Source organism: Centruroides vittatus, unplaced genomic scaffold (genome assembly GCF_030686945.1).
Source record: "Centruroides vittatus isolate TY-2023 unplaced genomic scaffold, ASM3068694v2 contig_409, whole genome shotgun sequence".
Lineage (NCBI taxonomy): Eukaryota > Metazoa > Arthropoda > Arachnida > Scorpiones > Buthidae > Centruroides > Centruroides vittatus.
Window position 1 is genome coordinate 670,486 of NW_027122221.1, and position 12,749 is coordinate 683,234.

At 40.0% G+C, this 12,749-nt stretch overlaps 1 protein-coding gene across 1 annotated transcript; it reads right to left on the bottom strand.

The window, feature by feature from the left end:
• Positions 1–11,936: 11,936 nt before the first annotated feature.
• LOC136976595 (uncharacterized) lies at positions 11,937–12,350 on the bottom strand. Its single transcript, XM_067271924.1, has one exon. The coding sequence runs from the start codon at positions 12,348–12,350 to the stop codon at positions 11,937–11,939; it is 414 nt and encodes a 137-aa protein (XP_067128025.1).
• Positions 12,351–12,749: the final 399 nt, after the last annotated feature.

Consider the following 12,749-nt stretch of genomic DNA (forward strand, 5'->3'; position numbering starts at 1 on the left):
TTTTCACGAAAAGTTTTTTTATAGACATTACAAAATTTGTGTATTCTCTATGCAATTACGACAGAATGCTGCGCAACAGCATAATCCAAAGTCTTTTGCATAATTATTGATTGACTTAAAACATTTGTTTTTATCGCTCGGAGGCTAAATTTGATGAGAAATAGAGAAAACAATTGGGAAATTATAAAGTAAATGTAGAATTAATACAACTTTTAATGGGGGTGTTAATAGTTATATTAAATCTATGATTAATATATTAAAAAGCTTCTTGCCCGTATTATTTAATTAGGGTTATTTTTTTCAACCTCCACTAATGCACGAAAAAAAATCGGAAGCTTGTGAGACGGGACAGGGTACACACCTAGCGAGTAGTATGTTCCCTCACCACATAGCGTTGTGTCAAGCTAGCAAATGTCTAAATAGTTTGGCACGACGCTAAGTAAACGAGTAAACACGATCCCGCCAATCCGGTCTCCCGCCAACTGCGAAGTACGAGCGGTAATTCGATTTCTACGGGCCGAAAGGAGGCGAAATTCGTCGTAGGATGTGTAACGTGTATGGTCTTCACGAGGTGCAGACGTGTGCGTGAATGGTGCGGGAAATTCAAACGAGGACACGACAACGTTCACGACGAGGACAGTCGAGGGAGGAAGTGCGTGACGACCGCCGATTTGTCGGACAGGCGGATCAGTTGGTGCGAGAAAGGCGTCGGTTTCACGATTTCTCAAATTTCGAGCTCCACACCGCATACCACCGACCGACAGCGTTAAAGGTTGGCAGAACGGCCCGGCGGAAACGTTCTTCGACGTCGGCGTACAAAAGCCGGCGTCGGACGTCTGCCCGAATCGACGAGACAATTACGTGGAAAAATAGGTGACAACTGTAACTAGTTTCAACAAATGAAGTAATTTTGTTCTTCATTCTTGTTTTTTTTCTTCTGGGTCAGTGGAGGTTGGAAAAAAATAACCCTTGTACAAAAACTATACTTACGACTAATGGACGGGCTTAACTAAACTAGTTTAGTAAAAAACTTTGTGAATAGTCCTCGTGACAGAAGAATAGACAATTACCACAGTATAAAGAAGACACTACGACTATTCGCAAGGTTTTAACTGGACAAGTGATAATTTAGAATTCCTATTAATAAGACGTGCGTAATAATTTGTAATAGTTGTACTTATATTGTAATGTTGGCAATCGTCACCATAGACTCTGCTTTTTGTACGTCATCTAATGGATAACGGCCCGTAGGGCCGAAATGCATTTCGGATAAGTTAATTAAATAGGCTGGGTGTGTAGTGTAATAAGCGTGCTCATTACTCGTAAGTAACTAAGTAGTTTGCGTAACTATGATTAATACATTATATATACATTTGAAAAAGCAAATTAATCGAAATCAATTTCAGAAATTCTGAAGTTTTTATGTAATGACGATTGCCAGCAATTTTTTGCACGTCCGCAAATGAGCTAGTGTTAGATTTTATTTATTACAGTACATATAAAAAAGCACGATTCCCGGGCTTCTAATGCATCAAACGCTTCCCCGTGCCCTACGTACTGTACAAGCGAAACTTTTGATACATTAGAAACAGCATCGACGCGGTTAGAAATGCAACCCAAAATAGATTTTTAAACTCACGATTTCAAATCGGGGATCGAATCAAATTAAACAGAAAAATACCGAAAAAGTGAAAGGAAAAAGAACTATAATAATTTTTTTTTGTGCGAGTACTTTAATAATAGTTTTACTATTTAATTTTTAATAAATTAGATGCTTTTTCCCGTTATTTATGGTCATTTGTAAGTATTAAATTTCTACGCGTTAACCTGTTTTACTTTATTTAAGGTACCGTATCAAGTTGTTTATTCTTTCTGCGGCAGTGCGATCGGATCAATTAGCCGAAAACATTGGTTATTTGAAATTGTCCCAGCCCGATCATTTTGCATTTTCAACTCTACCGTATATCAAGTTGGCACTACAAAATAGATGTGTTTCGTCTGCCGAAAAATTTAAATAAATTGAAAAATTTTAATAAAAAATAATGTAATTGCCGCAAATCGGGTGAATACGTTGCCATTTAATTACGTTTGCAGACACCTACTTGACCAGATCTACGAATTCATATATGTATATATCGTACCGATGTTTTTCAATTCGGAAGGAAAGCTTTAATTGAGCTAGGCCGATATGGGATTTGTATATGCTGCGTATTGTTTATTAATGTACGAGACGGTTCCGAGTTTTATACTTTTCCAATGTCACTTCTGAAATTCATTTTTCGACGATATATACGGCACCGTAACGATTCCATTTCTTTGACTAAATCGAACCCGTTAATAACCTATGTTTAGCTTCGAAAAGACGTACAAATCCTCACGGTTTACGGGAGAATGGCACTTTCTAAACGATTGTCTCTCGGACAATCGTTTAGAAGAGCGACTAATACGTCGGTCGTCGTCCCGACGGAGACGAGGTACGTTTCATCTCGCTAATGGCCGAAGATTGACGGAAGTGTCGATATAATCGTTAGGAATGAATTGGCATTAGAGTATTTAATTCCTGGACATAAAAATAAAATACCCTAGCGTGATTATCTCCACTAATCATCTGGACAAAAGCTATCGTTACTCAAGTTGAACTTGTTTTTTAAGATCCATTTACATTACATTATTTTATAACTTGTATTCAATTTGTAAAGTAGTTTTATTATATTTTATTTGGTATTTTTCTGCTTAGAATCTGTTGGTCACCGGGTGACGTCGACGGTAATATAAGTTTGTAAAGAGGGCTTAAAACAATACAATATTGCATTAAATAAAATGTAGAATGGGAGTATTTATATTTCGCAATTTTAATTTTGCCGACACGGTGTAAAGGACAATGGTAGAAGGAAAGACACGCGGTGGAAATTTGTCTATATTTTTGCGCAAAACTCGAAATGTTCCGAAGCTTTTTCTAATTGTATTTTTTGAGGATTTTTCGTATTTTTAAAATGTGCTGGCGGACCTCGATTTAATGTCATTTCATTTTTCGCCCCATTGTTTTACTAGAAACTTGCAACTTTTTAAATTATATTTCGCTCGTTAAATTTGAATATTTTTGTTTGATTATTCGTCATAACTGTTAGAAACATTATTATTAATTATAAATTCGTCTAAACGTGTGTAACTTCAATAAATATCGAATCTTTAAACAGGTAACACGAAATTTAATAAGTTTTATTAAATATAAAAATTTATGTACAATCGAAAATTCTGGTACAATTTTAATTATTAAAGTAATAATAATTCTGCTTTTAACACACATCGACTGCAATGCGCTTTTGGCTAAAATTCGACGTGGAAACGTTCGGTTCACTGTAGCGACCAGTGCTACAGTTTCTAGGGTAATTTCAACCTCTCGGAGTAATGTTTAGGGTAGTCTTATATTTAGGGTAAATCTATGGTAAAACTGTCCTGTGATTTGATGCTGTTACCCATCGCGCTACAAGTTTTGCCGGAACAGTTTTGTTTTCCCCTATAAATGGAGGTTCGGGATAGGACAACAGAAGCTAAAGAAATAAAGCGGATTTGGTGGTTTCATTCGAACCTTCGAAGCGAATGTTATAACGCAGATATATACAGGGTGCTTTTTTAAAACTGATGGTACTCGGAGACATCTGTAGAGCAATCTAACAGCCGGACTGTCGCCAAATTTGGGAGAGTGACTAAGGACGACGTGGGAAAGATTCCGCGAAGAAAAAAGTAGTACCCAAATTTGCCGGTAGGGGTGGATTTTGCGTCGTTGTAGCAAAAAGCTAAGAATCTGCATAAAATCCAGCTGCAATTCACAAACACACGAATGAATAATCAGACAGGGGTTTCGGTGTAATAACGAAAGTTTAATTAATCGGCAAATAACCCTTCATTGTGATCAACGTTCTGCTGGAAAACACATTGCATCCCGAACACCGTGTTCTCTATGGCCGAACGTAACGTGTCCGCAGGAATGTTCATAACAGTTCGAGAAATGTCCTTCAAGGTCATCAAATTTGGAACACTATCAAGATAGACCTTGGACTTTAAGTAACCCCGCAGGAAAAAGTAGCACGGGGTTAGATCCGGAAAGCGAGGCGGCCATGCGAGTGGAAAAAAGCGTCTGATGACCCTTTCTTCGGTGAAGCGCTGGTAGCCGTTTCGCTACAACAGCGCCAAATCCACCCCTACCGACGAATTTAGGTACTACTTTTTTCTTCGTGGAATCTTTCTCACGACGTCCTTAGTCACTATCCCAAATTTGGCGACAGTCCGGCTGTTAGATTGCTCTACAGATGTCTCTGAGTACTGTCAGTTTAAAAAAACACCCTGTATATATATATATAAATTAATTTTTAAAACTGATCATTTACGTATTAACGTATGCTTGAAATCAAGTGAATAGCTTATTTAATTCTCTATCTTCGGCTAAAACACATGTTGAAAGTGAATTAAGTTTAAATAATTGCATTCTGGCTTATGGATATATTTTATGATTATTTAAAGACCAGGCGAATTTTTCTCATTGGGAGTAAAACATCAATTATCTCCGTATCAGGTGTAAATTCGGATTAAATTTCCCTAAATTGGAATTTCAAATTCAAATTTAGGCTTTATCAGATGTAAACCTCCGACAAAGCCTAAAAATCCTAAGACATTTTAGTTAAGATTTTTAAAAACAATAAATTAAGAATTGTTCTGATTATTATTTCACGATAATAGTACAGGGATCTGTCATAGAATCGTTCGTCTTATTTTTTTTATCCGAGCACGAGCAGTTTTCTCAATTTAGGGTAATCGAGGGTAAACGAAGACGCCGTCGGGGTGGTCCACCAGAAGAGGCGGCAGCGCTGCTAGCGACCAATATCCGTTATTTTGTAGCGAAATGTTTTGCAAGTAGAACATCGGTTGAAATATTATAAGTTGCCTCGACCAGTTAGTCATTTAAATAGTCTTTAAACACGAGAACACGGCTTAAATTTTCGTTGTCACTTTGGCCACTGTCGTTGTTCTATGCACTTTAACCGAATCTCGAATGTTGTCGAAGTATCCGTCCGTAAATTGGGATGGAACGTCGAGTCCAATCGATTAAGTCGTAGCCGGACGAAAGGTCACTTCGGACTCCTTTCTGTCGAGTCCGGTATCGTCACGTGACCGTGTCTCCGCCGTCCACTCCGCAACTTCGGAGTATCTCCGCTCCAGATAACGAGGCGCTGTCGTCCGGAGTTACCACCACCGACCACCGACCATTTGACATCGGACGTATGCCACTCCTCCCCCGCATCTTTCGGAAGCACCCGTATTACGTCGGGCCAAGACCAGGTCCTTCCCGGGACTCGCGTGGCCCGAGGTGTGCCACTTCAATTCTTTGAAATTATCCATTCTGCAAGAAAAATGATCGTCTGTTGTGAAAACACACCTTGCATTAAGAAATATTCCTATTCTAATTTGTCAGTTCCCAGACGAGGTCCGAAATCGTGCAAATCACGAAATTCTTTCGTTTAAATTATAACAATAGATTATATGGAAGGGAGAGAGAGAGAGAGAAATTCTTGATCTAGACATCGCGACGCAAAATGTAAACGAGGAGCCTCGGAACGCGTGTTAAAAACGATCGGTCAATGTCAAACGGAAGGGTAGAATTCCGACACAGAAGCTCATAAATAGGTGGAATTCTGACTCGAGTGCTCGTAAATAGTCAATCTAGGAAAACAATTTCGGAAAGGGGAGACAGATTTAATGGATAGAAAAACATCGCGTATGATCGTAAAAGTTCCTAGATGACAGAAATCGCAATTAACGGACTAAATTATGAGTTCGAGTCTTATGGTTTATCAACAATCTCCGAGCACAATAGACAAAAGGGCGCCGGATGGACACCCCGAATCGGACCTTTCCCGTGACCCGAGTCGTCCCGGGTTTTTGCCCGAAACAAAGGAGGGACCAATCGGAATGCGGGAAAGGGGATGAGGGGCCAATCGGAAATTGGAATAGCGAGAGAAAAACTATAAAAATCGGAATCTCCGAGATCTGGAGGAGTCTCCTCTGGATCAGAAAAAGACGCGCTCGGTGTATCGTGTTGTGTCGCCGCCAACAACGTAGGACGCCTCGGCGTCTCTGCCAGCATCCGTCCATCGATCTCGTCTCGTCCGCCCCGGGACTACGACCGAAGCCGAAGTTCTCGCCTCTCCGAAGGACTATAGAGAACTGGAACTATCAATTGTCGACGTAAGCATAAATGTTACCAAATAAGCGGTTTTCCTTTTGTAAAACACTTGTCATCGATTGCCTCCTCCGCCACACCCACACGCAAACTTCCCTTAAGTTCATCCCGACGCGAGATTAATCGATCCTCACCTAAAGGACGGCAACCTTATATTGGTGCCGAGGAGTGGGCTTTCGAGTTCCCGATCCCCACAAGTCCCCCACCTTACAAATTTGAACTGTAAATTTCGAACGCAAAAATGATTTAATTCCTTGAATATCATAATAAAATCTCTATTATATATAATAATAATAATGTTTTCGACGATTTTTAATGTTCGATAGAGAAATTAGTTTTAAAAAAATGTAATATTGTGTTGACTGCCATAACACAAAATGTGTGTGAAAATAGAGGAAACCAGACGACGTGTAATGAATTAAGATTCGGACGGGATATTAATGTATATACGTATGTAATATATAAACTATAACGGGGAATAACAGATTTAAAGTAGGCTATTTATTAATTTTCATTTGCTTTATTAATTAACAATCGTAAGACTGAATTGACTCTTCCAAAAGAAATGAGAAGATCCGATTACTCTGATGGAAACCGAGCAATTGTTATCGAAAACCGCCGTCACTAATTGTGATATTTTGCTTATCAAAGTTAAAGAATATTTAAATAATCGCTGCAAATGCAGCAAAACTCGAGAAAACACTGGCAATAAATAACCGCACCAGTCAACAATAAATCCTCTCTCGACAACGAGAAAATTTTATTGTCGCGTAGCGACTCGGTTTAATGTTAAAAAATTGGATTTTACGGCGAATGTCGTGATTTCCGTCTCTCTGTATTTCTAAAGAGTGATTTTGGTGGGTCATTGCACGAGTTTATCTCGAGCCTTTTATTCGTCATCGCAGACACCAGCCGCTATAATCATTTGACATAGAGTTAGGATATGGTCGAACACCACGGGAGCTGTCCTTATGTTTGCATTTTCCTTGAAATTTTTACTCCCCCTCTCCCTCCGTGTTCAGTTTGTCCAAGTTTTCGTAACCCCCTCGTTTCCTCGAACGTCCAACAAAACCTTTATCACTTTATAAATGATACCGTAAGTAGGCACGAAATATACATGAATTTTTGAAATAGATATAAGAAAATGTTCTAAACTGTGTAAAGTTTTCTAAAATTTAATGTAACGGTTAAGACAAGTAGGACAGCGGAAAGGGAAGAACGTTCACCGAAGCTCAACCCTTCGACTTTGTTTGACTCGTCTTCGGCATAAAATCATTTTATCTTCTAGAAGAAGAATAAAGTTTAAAACAGACTCGCAATAATGAAACTAATATAAGGACGATTTCCCGATTTGCGAATTTTATACGATTTCATTTATTGTGATAATATCACGTACGAAATTTGACACGAGAAGAAAATCAAATCGATAATCATTTTCACATTACGTACCTTTTATACAATGCAAATAAAATATAAATCGTCAGCTCTAGAAAAAAGCTTTTAAACACACGCGGACTCCTACATTGGTAGCTGGGTGTCGCCTTTATCTCTGCTGGTAAATCTAGGCGACAAAATACCGATTGGCTAAGTCCAAAACGATCCAACCAATCAATTTATTCAAAGTTGAAGAGGTCCGTAGCACTCGTCGCGGACACAAAACACGTTAAGTTTCATCCAAATCGGTTCGTCGCTCGTTGAGATATTAGGGGTCAAAGTTGGCATGTTTTTTTAAAAACTTTTCGCCCTGTGGGTACTAAGAGGGCCTCTTTTAGAAGGCCCATTATGGGTTCGGCCAGGCCCGCAATGGGGCGACCGGGTGGTGAGGGACGGGGCCCGACATATCCGAACGGACCACTCCCCGAAAAATTCCTGGGGATTATTCGACCCGTTCGGATTTGAATCCGGGTTCCCCAGAGCGGTAGGCTGCCACCTCGACCGCTCGGCCATCCGGCCGTCAAAGTTGGCATTTAATAACATTACGCGTATGGCTTAGGTCTACGATAATTGACAAAAATATATAATTCTTAATGAAGTAAAGTGTTTACGTATAACGTCTTCTCATTTTAGTTAATAAAGGAATCGATATCTGACTGCGAAAACGTATTTCTAATTACTCATAAAGACCCATATCAAATGCGAGCGAGTACTTTCGGCGGTACATCGGACGAAAGATTTTTGAAGAAATAAAGCGTCCAACAAAAGTATTCAATAAGAGAAGAAACACTTTTGAAAATTTCTTTTACACGGAGAACGTAAATTGATGTAAAGCGCATATTAATTCTATAACTTTTCAAGAATTATAAAAATTCAAATTATAATTTTGCGTTGCAGGATTCTACCGTCGTCCGGTTACCTAAAATTTTGTTTTTCCCGTTACTTTTTATGAGCGTCGACGTCAAAGTCCGGTGTCGCCCACTCGACACTTCTAAAAGTTATAATCTCGGGGTTTAACTTAACAAATTTGTACGTACCCCCTTTTTTGGGCGGCTATTTCCAAGCCTCACACTGGTCAGCGCGCTAGACTTGAGAAACTTATACAGTGCACTAGATGACCGGGTCAGACACAAGCCCAAACCTTTGCGGTAAAATAACTGAACAGGGATGCTTATCGGGAGATCCTGGCCCGTAAACCGTTGGGGTAAGTCCTAACCGATAATCCTGGACAAAAGAGTGAAGATTGTCCTCGTGGTTGTAGAGCGGTGAAGCCGAGTCTCCGTGGACACCAAAAGTCACCGAAACACCTATCTATAAGGACCCTACCGCGGGAGTAATGGTCATGCTTTTTGATGTCGATTCAGACATCAAAGGCGATCCTGACTGGAACACGACGAAGGATTCGTTCGGGATTGCTACCTTTTCCTCTCCTTTGGGTTCTAGGTAACAGTTGGACCCCACAGTTGTGAGTGAGTCTATGTTTAGACTGATCTGGTAGTGGGAGACTATCGATGCAGAAAGCTGTAGTCGCCGTCGCTTCATTGCCTTCGAGGTGGTGTGCGGTTTGTCTGACTCTTCTCAATGTCCGATTAGTTGCTACAGGCTGCCTGCCGGAAACCGCGCTACGTTTAGCAAATGCTCGCCGAAAACACGGTCGACGTAGTCACGCGAGTCTCCAAGGTCGAGATCTGGAGGAAGCTGTGGCCAACCTCACCGAAGCGGTTAGAGAAGCGGGAGACTGCATGCTCGCGCAACGGCGGCCCAACAACCACCGGTCAGTTCCCCGGTGAGGTAGTATTGGGACGTGGCTTAGCTACCGAAACTTCTGGCCTTAATCACCCGTGTGATTACGGGCTCGTCGCGGGTTGTCCGCAGTTCCCGATTTGTTATTCTCCCATATTTGTTCTCCATTGACCACGATACCATTATCATCATAGTCTTCCGCGGGTCCGAAGATTCTCCTTAGTATCTCGCTTTCAAATCTTTGTAGTTGTAGTTCCTCCCGCTTTGTCATTGGCCATATTTCGCATCCGTACAGAATCGCGGGTCTAATCGGCGACAAATATACAGTTAGCTTCGTCCTTTTACTAAGGAGTCTGCTTTTTAGTACGTCTGTCAGCCCGAAGTAGATTTTGTTTCCTTTTATCGAGCGAGTCCGTATCTCCTTCTCGATATTATTGTTTCCTGCAACTTGAACACAAACTATATGGTGTATTTTCTCGGACACACGGCAAATTTCATCACTAATTTTTCTTCAGTTGATTGAAAAATTAGTGATGAAATTTGCCACGTGTCCGAGAAAATACACCATATAGTTTGCGTTCAAGTTGCAGAATAAGCACCGGCACGGTTTCATAAATATTACCAGTGGCGTGCCGTGACATTTGATGATAGGGAAGCTGTGTTTCTGTAAGAAGCCGACTTCCAGGGGCAATCAGTTAATTGCGCGTCAGTGATGGCCTAGGGTCCATTCGTACGTGCGTGGTGGCGAAAGAGACGTATCTGACAAAAACCGACAAAGAAGAAACATAAAATAAACATATATTATGTACAAGATCGTTTGCTTTAAAACAATCAGCCGTTCGGACATCCCGGGCGTCAATGTGGTTCTTCGATGGTCGATCGAAGGTGGCCCCGGGACAGTGGCGTTGACAAGTCTGTAGGGCACGGGGAGACTTCCTCTGTTGGCGTCGGGGACACGGTCTAAGTCCGAAGTGGCACGGGTTACGGGTTGGCACAATAGACGAGAACTTTTTTTTTTTTTGCGCGCGTTGACACACGGCGTTTTGGTTATTCGGAACGTTAACCGAGTGCCAGGTGTCCTCGATTGTCGGGGATTATATCGATCTCCGTTCTTTCTTTCGTGCATTTGATTAGTCGTTCTCCCTCAATCACGATTCCCGAGTGGTTGGTCCCTGGTTACTAAACGTAACGAGACTCTTACCCGGAGCGCGAGAAAAGTCAAAATCGAAGACGAATTCGATCTTCCACCGATGACAGAACGACTTCCGTCCGCGATTTATGGTTTCTGCTTGGCAGTTTGATATAAACAACGAGTGTCCGACTACAAACGACTTTTACTTATGTTTTTTTAAACTAATCAATTTTTCTCTAAATTAACCGTTTTTCGCGTCTTTTGTGACGGGTCAGACCTGTCCGGTACATGACATTTCCATAAAAGTTTTAAACAAATACTGGAAATGACAAAAATAAACAATTTACGTATTTTACAGTAGTTCTAAAATACAAATAATACATACATAATACAAATTGACATGATACAAACAATAATAGAAAAACTTGTTTTTTTTATAAACTAACTCTATTCGGCGATTTTTTTCGACAAAGTCGTTAATTACTTTATCATAAAAGTCGCTGGTCGTCGACTCTGTCAACGTATTTAAAAGCACTTTTTCTATCGAAAGGAACGCTAGCGACGACAATCTTCCTCCGACCGAGTGTTCCTGGCCAATGTATGAATTTGCTTCGTGGTCGAAAAACTGCGCTCAGCAGACCCACCGGTAGATGGTCTCGTAAAAATTAACGGTATTAAATCATATAATTCTTTTAGTACGTCTTTGTTCGGATCGACGTTAATTATAATACTTTTTATGTCTAAGAGTTGTTTGTCAATATAGTCAGGACACGAATATAAATATTGCGATTCGCTACGTAATTTAGATAAATCAAAAAATTTCCCATAAAATTTACTTAATTTAAAGAATTAAAACACGCTTGGAAAAATTATTTTTCATATTAAAATTATTAACATTTAAAAGTGATAAAAATTCTAAAGATTTTCTGACAATATAATTACAGTATAATTAAAAAAAAATTATAATTAAGTATAACTTTGCGAAGAAACGTACATAAAAATAACAATGAATACTCTTCACTTTTTAAATCTTAAACAATTCACTTAGTCACATAGCTCCCTACCAGTGGCTAAGGGATAGAATCTTTGAAAGCGTTATGGTGTGTAGCATCCACCGGCTAAACCGGCTGACGCTGGTGCTCTGTAAAGCGCATGCGCCAATGCCCTTGGCTGCTTTACACCATTCGGTTATTCTCGCCGTGAAAGCTGTCTCGTAAGCGCTTCCATTCCGCCACTGATTATTCGAATATACAATAGCAATCTTATCGTTTTTTTTCACATGTAGTATAGAAATTTGTAATAAGATACATAATGCGGATATAATAAAATATTAATTTTAATTTATTCAAAGTACGTGAAAATTTATATATTAGAAAATACAAGGGAAGGTTATTGGAAGGTGGAAGCGGCGCTTCCACCGCTTCCAATGACGGCACGCCACTGAATATTACAATTATTGTTTCCGTTTATGTCGGTTCCTAAGTACACGAAGAATTCCGTAGAGCCGAATGTCAGATTGTCTACGGTTAGATATTCATTGCGGAATTCTTTCTTTTTAGAAATAACCACGTATTTAGTCTTCTCTTCGTTGAGGATCAGACCCAAGTTCTTGGCGGCTGTTGCTAATTTTGACGTTAATGTCGTTACCTCTTCCCGAGATGCTCCAATTACGACAATGTCATCCGCACGCGCTAGTAGTAACAGTTCGTTTCTCGACTCATTTTCATTGTCTATCCCCCGGGCCATTCCGACTACACCTAAGATGGATGTACGCATTGCCGTCCGGGCTCGGTCCATTTCCATCTCTTTTCAGTTCTAGAGCCTTTCCCGTTTCTTCCCGGTACTGTCATTGGCTTCGAGTTAATATACATCGTACGAGAAACGACGGTTTTGCTTTTTCTTCGTCATTACCCGGAGCTTGACTTTCATGTTGGTTTTCTGTTCCCGCTCCCGCTCCTCCGAGATACGTATTCTTACAATGTATCACATTTGAAGCCAGTAGGAAAAAGTATTTGACAAGATTCAAATCCCGAAAAAATATAATTAATGTATCGCGTTTATCAAAAATGATTATTATTATGTTTTATTGCATTATACCAAGCTATTCAATTACTTTGTTACAACGTACTAACTTTTTATGTAGTACTTTAACCGTTTCGTAAGGAACGAAGGCCGGACAATAAGGAATTGAAATAAAACACC

What these genes read in the sequence shown, in the direction of transcription:
- LOC136976595 (XM_067271924.1), bottom strand. Translation starts at nt 12,350, where the DNA reads ATGGAAATGGACCGAGCCCGGACGGCAATGCGTACATCCATCTTAGGT.